General features: G+C 37.0%; 1 protein-coding gene across 2 annotated transcripts in view; it reads left to right on the top strand.

Annotated features, from left to right (window-relative positions):
* The window catches only part of LOC111149717 (anoctamin 3), a 445297-nt gene that overhangs the window by 224562 nt on the left and 206628 nt on the right, over positions 1–14107 (top strand). For both annotated transcript variants that reach the window (XM_022506952.1, XM_022506953.1), the window contains 2 exons: positions 3009–3203; positions 4257–4328. In XM_022506952.1, coding sequence (XP_022362660.1) covers positions 3009–3203; positions 4257–4328 — 267 coding nt within the window. The remainder of the gene's footprint in view (positions 1–3008; positions 3204–4256; positions 4329–14107) is intronic.

The raw sequence follows: 14107 nt of genomic DNA, 5'->3' as shown, positions 1-14107 counted from the left end.
TATGTAAGCATCTTTCTATAGAGTAGGTTCTTCATGGTTTGGGTTTTTGTTTGTTTTTTTGTTTTTTTTGTTTTTTTTCTGGCCTAATATGTCACTTCCTCAGAGAAAATGCCCCAACCACTTCTTAAAGGAAGTCTCATTATATAGAAGTACTTGTATTTTCACAGTATTTCAGACAATTTACATGTTTATACTTATTCTTTTTGTTTGTTTGTTTGTTTGGTCAGTGTCTGAGTCTCAACTAAAATAGAAGTCCCTTGAGGCCAGGAATTATTGTCTTCCTTACTCACCACAGTGTCAGGAGAGTGCCTTCAGAGAGGACAGGCCCAGTGAATGTCTGTTGACTGACTAGGTGAATACTGGAATGAATCAAATGACAGAAAACACTGACAGCATTGGTGAGCATAATTAAGTTAGTCTCACCCCACACTGGTTTGTAAATTAGTAATTACCGATTCAGTAATCATCTTTCACCCAAAGAAAAGTTGAAACTTTCACTTCTGTTTGAATATTGTAAGAAAGGGAAATTTAGAAGTTGCTCCTTTATGAAGCTACATGTTGGTGTCAGTGGATTAAGGTGAATACAATATTATTATAAAGTTCCCATTGAGCCATTTCTCTGGGGCCAAGGGTCATTTCTCTTTCAGTCAACATCTTTGTCATCAACTATCACTGTCTTCTATCTATGCAACTTCCCTGTCCTCCACTCCACCCCCAAATATTTATTCTGAGTAAAAGGCTCCTCTCCACCAGGGTCCAGAAACAGAAAATTGACCATTAAATATCCTACATAGATATTTCTTAAAAGAATGTATCGATCATATTAAGAAAGATTAATAGGCATAGAAATGTACTAGGACAGATTTGCCCTGTGTTATTTCTTGGATGTAGTGTAGAAAAAACTAGTTGGTCTTTAAGGGGAATTGTCTGGTATATTTGTGGTTTTCAGTATGCTTTCTGTGGACCTTGGAAAATTCCTCTTCAAGGAAGTATTTTCTTGTCAATACAAGGTCCCAGAAAGCTAAGCGACTGGGTATTATGCTTCTAGTCAATTCACAGTTCTTCCTTGCATCTCTTTCTGGTTCATATTCTATGTATACAGTGAGACTTAATATGAAAATACATAGGTTTATAAAACCAAAAGATAGAAGCCCCATTCCTATGTTTATCTGAATTTCTTCTTTTCTTTTTTTTTAAGATTTTATTTATTTATTTGACAGACAGAGATCACAGGTAGGCAGAGAGGCAGGCAAAGAGAGAGAGGAAGGGAAGCAGGCTCCCTCCTGAGCAGAGAGCCCAATGCGGGACTCGATCCCAGGATCCTGAGATCATGACCTGAGCTGAAGGCAGAGACTTTACCCACTGAGCCACCCAAATGCCCTGAATTTCTTCTTTTCAACCATATCTTGTTTCTGTAGAACCTCTTTCAAAAATTATTTTATTTCTTTTTTTAGTATTCCCATTTGTTCCAATGGGCAGTACACATTTGTACTCTGCTTGTCTTTACTTGAATCTGTTTATTTGAAGAGCTATTTAGAAACTTTGAGTTAATTTATAAACTGGCTATAAAATTGAGTAGTTAAAAAATTACTAACATGAGCAACTGAGTGGATTTTGGTTAAATGTTTATATCCTAAATATAATAATTACTGAAAATGTACCTTTTCTCTGTCTTTACCTCTTGTCCATATCTATTATGACCCAGATTCTACTCTGTCTCAAAATTGAAATTAAAATGAGTAACTGCAAAGCAAAAGATTCCTTAATTGAATGTTCTATGTACTAATGTGTTGGTACTATCCCTTTCACTTTTCAATCACTCCCTTAGAAATTTACCTTAATACAGAGAATCAGCATGTGGGCAGGTGAATAGGGAGGCTAGTGGAAACTTTGTCTATCTGCCATCTTTGAGTTTGGCCATCTCTATGCTCTTTCTGTGTTTTAGTCTCTATTGGTATGGACTTTGCTAAATGTTCTTTACATTTCAGTGTCTGTGAGTTTGGGGGCAAAGAGATGGGGTTCAGGAGTTTGGGACTAATTTATAGATGCACCCTGATGTGGTGGTTTTAGCTTGGGATAGAAAATCTTATCTGCTTATTTATCTGTGTGATATAAATCATGTTACTTTTCCTCTTCAAGTCTCAGCTCCCCACAGCTAATAGAAATAACAATGCCTGCTCTATAAGATTGTTGGAAAGTCAAATGTAATATGTATGTGTTCAAGGAAGAATAGAGTACAAAGAAGGGCTCTATTTAGTAAACAGCAATTTGAACATTTATGTATTAAGTTTCATTTATTTTGCCACTTCGAGAATTAAATGGTTAGATATATCCAAAGACAATCCAAATGATTGTTCTCATACCTTCCTAAATGAATTTCACCACTTGTTGTTGTTGTTGTTGTTTTTTATACAAACTCTTTAAAATTATGAAAGCACAGGAAAAAAGATGGCAGGATAAGTCAAATAGGAAAAAATGCAAAAGTTAAACTTATATCACAAGAAAGTATTCAATTTTATTTCTTACCATGATGTGAATCTTGAATCATTATATTAAACATTTTTCTTGTGAGGAAAAAAAAATGATGGAAGGTCAACTGGAAAACAAGCTATTTATTCCTCTGGACTATTTGACAAAATTCTCACTTTCCCTTACAAAATATGAACAAAACTAACTCAATTAGTTCAAGTCTCTAGGTGGTACTTTTTTTTTTTTTAAGATTTTTATTTATTTATTTGACAGATCACAAGTAGGCAGAGAGGCAGGTGGAGAGAGAGAGGAGGAAGCAGGCTTTCCACTGAGCAGAGAGCCCAATGCGGGGCTCGATCCCAGGACTCCGGGATCATGACCTAAGTCAAAGGCAGAGGCTTTAACCCACTGAGCCACCCAGACGCCCCTAGGTGGTGCTTTTCAAAAGTACTTTCCTGAAACAGCCACTACAAGAATTAAAATTATATGTTGACTTTTGCCGAGTATATACTTCTTAACTCACCATTTTGAATTTGCAGGTATGAATGTAAGCAAGAGTGAGATAACAAAGGAAACTTCCTTGAAACCATCCAGGAGATCCCTGCCTTGCCTCGCCCAGAGCTACGCCTACTCAAAGAGTTTGAGCCAATCTACCTCACTCTTTCAGTCCACCGAGAGTGAGTCTCAGGCTCCCACTTCTGTAACCTTCATCTCCTCGGACAAAGCAGAGCCAGGTGAGCAGCTATTCCTGCTTTTTTTGTTCACTTGCAAAAAATAAGTGTTTTCAAGACGTTCCTTCCTTCCTTCCTTCCTTCATCTATTTTATTAGTACTTACAGAACTCATTAGCAGGAAGGCTGGCATAGAAAGGAGAACATTTCACCAGTCAGACAGGAGACATTTGTTGGCTAGCTGTGTTTTCACGTCTTTCTTGCCTTGAAAGAAGCCAACCTTGTGGGAACCTGGAGCTCGTATTTCCTGTTTGCAGGAGAAGACAGACCAGCTACCTGAATTTCTGTCTCATCATTTCTGGAGAGAGCCTGTAACCAGTAACTGAAGAGAGTATGTCAGCAGTACTAAACTCAGTTTCTTAAAAAGAAACACCAAAGATTTTAAGTAATATTGACAATAAAGCAGTGAAGATTTGACTGCAGAAAGATGTGGTTGGACAATTATTAGCAATCAAATGTTGGCACAAAAGCCTTAGAACGAAAGGGCTGGAATACAGGGAAGTTCCAGCTGGATGCCACATTAAAGACACTTTGTGGCTGCCCTGGGCACTTTCTGCACACATCTGCCCATCTGAAACATCATTATGCTTTTAGACAATTCCTTTTCACCAAGCCAGGAGTCAAAATACAACCCAGCCCCCTATCATTCAGTAGATGAGGTGTGTTTCTATTTCCCCATCCGTCTGTAAGTTGCTTTTTTGTCTGAAGAGAATGCATTCCTTTATGATTCCTTGGGGTTGTTTCTTCCTCTGGATAACATGAAAATACTAAGATTCTCTTTTCAGTAACACTGTGAAATCACTACTAATTATAAATAAGAGCTTACATCCATGTCCAATAAGAAAAGTGGCTAATTATTCAAGAGGATGAAGGTATTGAAATATAATAGAGATGTATCTTGCCCTTATTGAGTGAAATTTTAAATAACTAATTTCAACTCATTAACTTAAAAAATTCCTTTATGCTTGGCCATCAGTCACAGTCATTTTTCTAAATGTTGATGTTTTTATTTCCAAAAACTATGAATGTCGATGTCTTTTTTTTTTTTCCCCTCCAGTTAATGCTGAGGAGGATAAAAAAGACTCTGTGCTCAAATGCTCTTTTGCTGACCTCAGTGACTTTTGCTTAGGTAAGTAGGTTTCGAGTATTTCCTTATTCCTTTACCCCCTCTCCAAAGGTAAGCTGTTTTCTTCAAATCTAGAATATTATTTTTTAAGAAAATAATACCTGTTTGGTCTTTAATATTTGATGGATGAGTATAATATTCTCAGGTTAAAAAATGATTAAGGTATTTCATGTACAGTTTGAAATTCAAGTGATACAAAATTTATAATGAACAACAATCTCATAACCAAAAACGTTTAACACTTTCTGCTGTTGAGCTTTTGGAAATATCTTTCAATTCCCTATGAATAAGCACATTAATTCTGCTATTTCTAGATTAAATTTCAGCAGTGTCTGTTGACCCCCCTGTGGTGTTAGATGAAGATTTAGCTTATTTACATAACCCTTCAATTTTTCATAGTTACACTATCATTTAAATTTTTAAACCTCTCTGCTGATTAAATTTGTCGCTTCAAATAGCATATTTACACCTTTATATCATATTCTATCACATTTTAACAGTATTTTTTACTCTCCACTTGGCAAATGTAGTATTACTATGAAAATAATGCTTTTGGCAGTTACAGGATCACTTTCTTTTCTACAGTTAAAGTTGTTATGACCTCTCTGCTGCTCTTACATAGTCCTAGAGTCAAGATCAAATTGATTCCGCTTTCCAGCCCTCCATCAATCACTCAAAATCATGCCACACTAAACTTACTTTCTTGTTTCTATCACTAACTTTTGTTAGTTTTATTTTCCTAGATTATCTGTATTTTTTTTTCCCTTGGGAGGAGAAAATATCTCACCTTCTGAATATTCCCATCTGTTCCAGATTCTAATTTTTATATACTTTACTTCATTCTTCTTCTTTGAGAAGAATTTATCAAAGAGTAATATTAATCTGTTACAACGCTTATTTTACAAGCTGAGAGTGAATTTATTTGTAACCTTCAGAGGGTTAGCGCTGAGTTTTCAGCAGTGAACATTTTGGCGGCCCAGCTGCACTGCCCGCATCAGTGGTTGTCAGCTCTGGCTATGCATTCAAGTCACCTAGGAGCTTTTAAACCTCGGAGTCTCAGCTCCCAGGAATCAGTTTTACTTGGTCTGAGGAATGAATTCAGGATGCATACTTTTAACTGTATCCCAGGCAAATATTAAATGTAGCTAGAATTAAGAATTTCTAGCCGAGGGGCACCTGGGTGGCTCAGAGGCTAAGTGTCTGCCTTCAGCTCAGGTCATGATCCCAGGGTCCTGGGATTGAGCCCCACATTGGGCTCCCTGCTCATTGTGGAGCCTGCTTCTCTCTCTGCCTGCTCTGCAAGCTGCTCCCCCTGCTTGTGCTCTGTCTCTGTCTCTCTTTCTCTGACAAATAAATAAATAAAATCTTAGGGGGAAAAAAAAAAAAGAATTTGTAGCCTAAAACATGTATCTTGATTTCTCTCTGAGGACATTATTCAGACACTTTTTCATAATTTTTTAAACAATGAGCTGTGTTATTTATCGTAGCACTCTGAATTACTGCAAATTAGTCATGTTTCTTACAATACTCACTTTTGTGTGTGTGACATAAAGACAGTGCTGGCTTATTAAGTTTCCTAATTAAAAGAAGACAGCCACCAGCAGTTTCATTTCATACAGAACATCAGTATTAAAGAGAGCATTTCATTAGAACAAATACACTCAATCAGAGTACAAAGGTCTTTCCCATGGTAATTAATTCTGAAAGAGGTTACTATTGTTATTTTTCTGATAAGACAAAAATATCCATACGGTTGATGTAGTTTACATAGCCCTTTTCATAATAATTTTCCCAAACTAATACTAGTTAATAACCTAACAATAACTCTAGCCATGCAAGCCTTTTCATTCAATTTTATGCATCTTATTTTTGATAGTGAAATAATCATGGTAGTGTCATCACAAATGTTAACATTTTCTCTAAATGCTTAATGTAATTGGATGTGCTAACTCCATGAATGTTTCTCTCCTTATTCTAGTGTGTCCCAATCATCTGGCACACTTGACCTGTGTTCCTGTCTCTTCAGGCATTGTACCTCACAGTCAATACTTTAGCACACCCAGCATCGATCTACCATTCATTCAACTTAGGGAATTGTCACGGCTTCTGAAGGGATAAATATGCACACATGAGGTATTTCCCTTTACAGTGAACGTGAGAATGAAGCTCTCGCTGACGGTACCATCACCAAGCATTCCAAGAATCCATCCTGGTGTAACACCTGGCTGGAAAGTACTCTTTTGAAACAGCCGCATATCTAAAATGTATATGATTTTATCGCTTTTGAGAAGACATCAAGCAAAATGATGTCAAATATACCAAGAGTGTAATTAAATAAAGCATGAGTGTTTTAGCAATACATCCTTCCTTTTAAATTCAATGAAGTTACATTTTCTAATTTTGCTTTTAGAGTGCAGACTGCCGCTTCTAGCATTGGTTTGGCTAACAACCCAGTGTTGATTGTTGGTACTTGTTTTTAAGTACCAACAGGCCCTAATACAATTTTTGGAACCTGATGGATACATCTAATTAATGGCTTTTTTTTTTTTTCTTTCCAAGAGAAAGGGAGAGCACATGCACATGAGTGTGGGGGGAGGGGTAGAAAGAGAGGGAGAGAGAGAATTTTTTTTTTCTTTTTCTTAAAGATTTTATTTATCCATTTGACAGACAGAGATCACAAGCAGGCAGAGAGAGAGAGAGAGGAGGAAGCAGGCTCCCCGCTAAGCAGAGAGCCCGATGTGGGGCTCGATCCCAGGACCCTGGGATCATGACCTGAGCCGAAGGCAGAGGCTTTAACCCACTGAGCCACCCAGGTGCCCGGAGAGAGAATTTTAAGCACATTCCACACACAGTACTGAGCCCAATGTGGGGCTTGGTCACAACGACCCTGAAATCATGGGTCCTGATCCATGATTTGGATCCTGATCCATCCACCCTGATCCAAAATCAAGCATCAAACACTCAACCACCTGGGCCACCCAGGATCCCCCCGTACTTTTTTTTCCACAGTGTACTACTTTGAACTGCCCCATGAGACTATCAGTGCTGTGGCACAGTTAACTGCATGTAGTCAGTGTTTCATTGAGGATGAGTATACCTCACTGTTCAAAATGATAGCTATGGAGGAAGGAACATTCGTGGTCCTGTTGATTCAGAGCTGGACATTTCCATTAAGACTGCCTAACAGGATATAACTGTAATATATTATGGATAAAATATTGTTTTCCCAGCCAGACATTGGTCAAATTCCCATTCTTATATCTATGAGCTGTGTGACTGTGGCATATTATTTACCACTCTGAACCTCAGTAATCTTATAAATTGGAATTAATGATCCATACTTTGCAAGACTATTGAGTTAAATGAAGAGACATAACTCCATCACTCTCCTAGCACATCATAGAGATTCAACAAATATCTGCTCATTGCTTTATTCACTCACTCATTAAGCTTATCTTTTACCCCAAATTTTGCTAGGCTCAGAGATATCTTCACTAACCATTATCACCAAAATCTGATTTTTATGGCAGAGTGGAATAACAATAATTTACTGAACACTTATTACACAACTCTGTATCTGCCTTACCTCACTTAATTCCCTTAACAATTCTTTGGATTAGGTACTCTTATTAGCCTCTTTTTATACCTGAGGAACCTGATTGGCCAAGAGATAAAATAACTTGCCAAATGCCATACATCTCCCCAAGGGAGAGTTGAGATTTTTAACCCAGGAAGTCTTCATCTTTCATCTTCTCCCTTAATCATCAGAGTAGGAATCACAGCCTATGGAGATGAAAGGTGGTTAGTGATGTCCGTAGAGTACCAGCTCTGCAATGCTAATAAGTATGAGGCTGCGAGCAGCAAAAGATGGGGTTAACATTGAATGATATAGTATATTTGGGAGATGACTGATTGAAGAAGGCTAATCAGGTTGGGAGTTTAGCATTCTGTTCTTCCATTTTCTTCCGTCATTCTTTATATTGCTGTCTGTGAGCCTTTAAGTCTTCTTTTCTTTTCTTTTTTTTAAGATTTATTTATTTTAGAGAGAGGTCGGGGGGAATAGCAGGAGAGGGAGAAATCCTCAAGCAGACTGCCCGCTGAGTGGGGAGCCCAACATGGGGCTGGTTCCTATAATCTTCAGATCATGACCTGAGCTAAAATCAAGAGTCAGACACTCAACTGACTGAGCCATCCAGGTGCTCTGAATTCTACTTTTCATTGAACAGCTCACAGAGCCAAAACACCATTCTGCCTTGTGCCCTCAGCCACACAGACACAGTCTCTCTCTCTCTTTCTCTCTCTCTCTCTGTCTCTCTCACACACACACACATACACACACACTGTTATTCTGGAAAGTGCCAATCCATGTAATGGATTTGAAATCCTGATGTGACGATACTCTTGTCTATCAGTCCTGGATGCCCTGCTATAATCATCCATCCTTTCTCTTGCTAGTATTCTGTAAAATGACAAGGACAGAGACATCCATATTAACAAGTGACTGATGGTTGAGTCTGCTCACACTCATGCTGCAGTAAAAACAGATAACTTTGAAGTAAAATATTCAGGGCTTACTAAAACCAACATAATTTGAGTCCAACCAACTAAAATATACATCTCTCTAATCTTGTGAAATCAACATTTCCTTAATGCTATGAAGCGAGTCCCTTAGGAAGTGATTTATATTAGAGTGGTAAGATAATTTGTTTTCTGTGAGCTTAATCATTCAGCTTGCTGCAATGTTCATTTTATTTCTTAAAACAGTTACGGTCCAATGACTACGTGGTGATTTTTTTTTTTTAAGATTTTTATTTATTTATTTGACAGAGAGAGATCACAAGTAGACAGAGAGGCAGGCAGAGAGAGAGAGAGGGAAGCAGGCTCCTGCTGAGCAGAGAGCCCGATGCGGGAATCGATCCCAGGACCCTGAGATCATGACCTGAGCCGAAGGCAGCGGCTTAACCCACTGAGCCACCCAGGTGCCCAGTACGCAGTGATTTTGATTTCATTCTATGATACTTGATAATCTCCAATAATTTTTCATAGTTTTTTCAAATAGCATTTCATATTAAGATGGCATTAAAAAAATTTCATAGTAATATTACCAGCCTATTTCAGAATCACAGAAATAAGGGAATTACACTGAAAGAACAGATTGTTTTCCAGGAGCGACAGCCTCACAGTCACTGTACATCTTTTTAGTTGTTAGTTAAACCCATTATGTAAATCCTCTGGGCTCAATTTTCCAATTATTTTCGGAACCTGACACTGTTGAGCAGTTGCTGCCACAAGCCTTGTCCAATGTTTCAATCTCTGGGTAGATCAGCATCATGACTTCCTTCCTCGTTGTCTCTGCTCTGATGCTTGCCTCCTTATGGCCTGTTTTCCATACAGCGGCTACAGGAAGCTTTCATAAGAGGAGAATGAAATATCATCATTTCTCTACTCAGTCCCCTCCCAGTTTTCCACTTCATGTAAAATGTAAACTCCTTACTGGAGCCTTCAGAGGCCTTATGAGGTCTGGGCCTGTTCCAGCTCTAGACCATTTGCTAATGCTTCCTTTGACTTACAGAGCTCCAGCCACGCCAGTCCTCTTTTGTACTTTGTTCATGATAAATTTGCTCTTATCCCAAGACCCGCCACTGAGAGAAACCAGAGTCATACAAGCTTCACTTTGTGTCTCCTAATCTTGACTTAAGAGGTATTACTGGAAATTATAAGATTTATTTTTTTTCCCTCTTTCCATTTCCAGAGGACAGAGATTTAGTCTTGTTGGTGCATACGGGCCAGAATCAAGAATAGTACTCAGCATGTAGTAGGTGTGTAGAGAGTATTTTTAGGGTCACTGAAAGGATAGATGAATGGATGAAATGATACTGACAGACATATCTTTGGAGAATCTACTCTCCATTACTCCTTTGCTTTCCATGATGTCATTTATTGCTGTGATTTTCCCCACCGGTTAGGAATCAGTGTTCTGTTATTTTTCTTAGTGAAGACCTAATCTAATTGTGTTACACTTTTTCATGTAAGCCATATTGACAAACCTTTTGTAGAGCATTTAAAGACTTAATAGCTATGACTCTTCTTAAGTAGCAGGAGAATCTCTTTATAACAATATTCGTACGGGAAGTCCTCCAGAATATCCATTTAGATGCTTCCTACTTCCTATTATTATTATTGCACTTTGGTTATAATACTGTTATACTCAGTTCACTAGATGATAATGATGGCTATTTATATCTTTTTCATATTACCTAATATATACTGTCTACTTGATGATGGATGGATGATTGACAATTGGGTGAATGTATGAAACAATAGATGTGGATAGAATAAACACTGGCTGACACAGTGGAAAGCATTTATCTTCAAGATCTGCTTAGTCATGGGGTTGACTGAATACAGCTCTGGCCATACCCTCAGTGTGACTGGCTAGCGTCAGGACTTTTGAACAATGCGAGTGTTGGGAGAAATAGGCAGTATAGGAACTGCGAAGAATGATTAAGTCTGGATCTTCATTATCACCACATTCTAACCACTGAGTAAACCGTATATGGACCATTAGATTTGTTCTTCATAGGAAACTTTGGTGGAATAATAATTTTAAAGTCATGGAATTTATTAGCAGTCAGATCAGGTACTAACTCCATCAGTCAGTAGAAAGGTATACCATCTGTGCCTCAGGTTCCTGATTTATGAAATGGAGATATCAATATTATGGTTTGATTCTTTATAATATAAATGAGGATTGTTTGAATTAAGAGCTTTTGTGAGATGCAAATAAGACAATGTATGTTGGAAATATTCATATATTAATTCACATTAATTAATACAAAAAAATTAATTTGGGTTTGCTGAAATCATCATTAGTTCTCTTTTCACTATATCAGGCTCCCTGCTTCAACATATTAAATGATTTTTTTCAGCTTTGAGAATCTTGGAGTTTTTTAATATAACAACTTTATTGAGATATAATTCACATACCATACAATTCACCAATTTTAAATGTACAGCTCAGTGGTTTTTAGTGTATATAAATTATAAAGAATAAAAATAACCTTAAGCCATTACTATTATTATTTAATCATCAGCCCCAACTACTTTGGCAATCCTGGAACACAATATCATTAGCAATGTATGGGATGGTCACACTGTTGGAAGTCAGTAGAGGCCAACTAATAAGATCACTCACACATATTTAAAATTGCCTTAACAGTTACCTCATCAATTTCCAGATGCTCCAGCAGTTATATTAAAATGTAGCAAAGTAATGAAATGGCATTAAAATAAAGAAGAATTGAGCTGGAATAATTTGTCTATTAAAATTCCATTCTGAGAGCTGCTCTGAGGTTTATGTTACAATCATAGGAGCCTGCTACCTTGATTGGTCCCCTTGAGTTTTGAACTGATACTGGTTTGCAAACAAAATTTGCAAGAGTTAATGGATTCCCACTCATCTCAACAAGTTTTCATCATAAATTATATTACTGATGCTTGGAAGAGGGTGTAAATTAAATTTTTAAATTGTTTATTGGCATACTCATGTTAATTACATTGTTTCCTATCCACCTAAGCTTTGAAGTGGAAGATATGACCTAGTTGTAGGTCCAAATTATATGATTAGTTTTGTAGATTCCTAATTACTAGAATTGTGAATTTAAAGAAAGATTAAAGAAAAAAATGTATATTTCTTCAATACCTTATATGTACAAATCACATAGATTATTTCATTTAATCCTTGAAACAGATTTTATTATTCCAGATTTTCATATCCACAGCCAGAGTGGCCCCTTTAAAACTTAAATTAAATTACATGAAACTTCTACTCAAAACACTTCAGTATTTTTGTAGGTCCAAATAAAAGTCATAATCTGCATTATGGCACACTGTGTAAGCATCATCTGGCCCCTTACGACCACTTCTTGTCCCTCCCCTCTAACCCTACCCTCACCCTCCAATCCAGCGGCACTTGTTCCTTGATGTTAAGTATGCTCTCACCACAGAGCCTTTGCACTTGTTCCCTTCTCTGCCAGTAAATAAATGAAGATAAATAAAGATAACATCTTGCATGTTAGAAACGGGTATGTGCTAAAGAGTAAAGCAAAGCAGAAAAATGATATTTTATGCTCACTCAGCAGAATTTAATTAAGGATCAGACATAAGGTAAAAGAGAAAATGAGGAGTCAGGATGTTGGCCTCTTAGCTGGAAGAATGGAGTTGCTATTTATTAAAGTGGTAATTGTTTCTGTATTTTATTATCCATTGGCTTGGGGAAACATTCTTGTGAATACAGATTTTTTTTTTTCTTTTTGATGACTTTCGGATCCCTCTCCAGTTGTGCCCGTAACACATATTGACACACTTTGTTCCAAAAATTTTACTAATTTATATTGGTACAGAAAGCAAATGACTATTATCAGTTTCCCTAGTGTCCTATCAGCAATGGATATTTTTAATTAAAAATGAAAGATGCAAAAAACTATGTACTAGCATAAAATAGTACTTTTTTTATTTTAAATTCTTGGGCATGGAAACCTTTAAACCACATAAAAATAAGTAAGTTTTTACTAAATTTATCTCATCTTTATTTCTTTTTTGTTGACAATTTTTATCCTTATCTATTAGGATACTAATATTTGTCTCCATCATCATTAACTGAAGGAGGCTAGAAAGCTATGTTTATAATTAGAGATTACCCTTTTTTATTCAACAAATATGTTACAATTTTTATGTAACCCAGATTTTTTTTTAACTTGTGAATATTTTATGTCTTCAAAGTTTCCTAAATCATCGTCTTTCCAATACTACAAGAGGCAATATTACATAGTGGCTAGGAATTTAAGATTTAGGGCCAGATTTCCTAGGCTCTTCTTCTGCCACATACCAAATGTGAGACCCTAGGTAACTGCCTACATTTCCTCACTGGTAACAAAAGCTAGTAACAATACTTGTAAAGGATTTAGTCAAATGATATGTGGAAATAATATGGCACCCTTCCCAGCACTTAGACCAGAAACATTGAAATTATTATTGATTTTTCTCTTTTAGATGCCATAGCAAATAGAATTCTGTTAGTTTTCCTTTAAAAAAAAAAAAAACACATCCTCAGTTTGACCATTTCTTAGTCTTAATACCACCCTGACCCAAAGCACATCCTCTCTACCTGATTATTGCAATAAATCTTACCTGGCTTCTTTGCCTCTGGCCTTGGCCCCTTCAGCCTATTTTCATGTCAGCTGACAGAGTGATTTTGTTAAAATCTGCTCAAATTTACTCTGCTCAGATTCATCCAATGGCATTCTTTAACTCAGAATGAAAACCAAAATCATTCTGATGGTCCCAAGCCCTCCCTCATATGCTCTTACTTGCTCCATTACCACTTTAACTTGATACCTTGTCACCTTCACTTTTGTTCATTCCTTACCTGTCACACTAATCTGTTTGTCTGTGAACAGATAAGAAAGGCATGCTCCCACCTCAGGGCCTTTGCACTTGCTGTACCCTTTGCCTGTGATGCTCTCCTACAGAGGTTCACTTACCATTTTGGCATCTTTGCTCCAGGTTACCTCAGGAAGGCCATCCTTAGCCACCTCATTTAAAATTGCAAATTGCTGTTCTCCCTGTTATCTCCTTGCCCCCCCCCTTTTTTTTTAATTGACCATATCATCATTCAATAGATAGGGGTTATATTTGTTCTTTTCTTAACTTTATTACTTTCAACTTCATGAGGGTAAGAATTTTTGTTCATTGTGATTCCTACTCCCTTCAAAGTAGAATAG

Source organism: Enhydra lutris, unplaced genomic scaffold (genome assembly GCF_002288905.1).
Source record: "Enhydra lutris kenyoni isolate GAN:26980312 unplaced genomic scaffold, ASM228890v2 scaffoldscaffold22, whole genome shotgun sequence".
Lineage (NCBI taxonomy): Eukaryota > Metazoa > Chordata > Mammalia > Carnivora > Mustelidae > Enhydra > Enhydra lutris.
The sequence above is the reverse complement of the archived record's forward strand: the minus strand, read 5'-3'. Positions and strand labels throughout refer to the sequence as shown.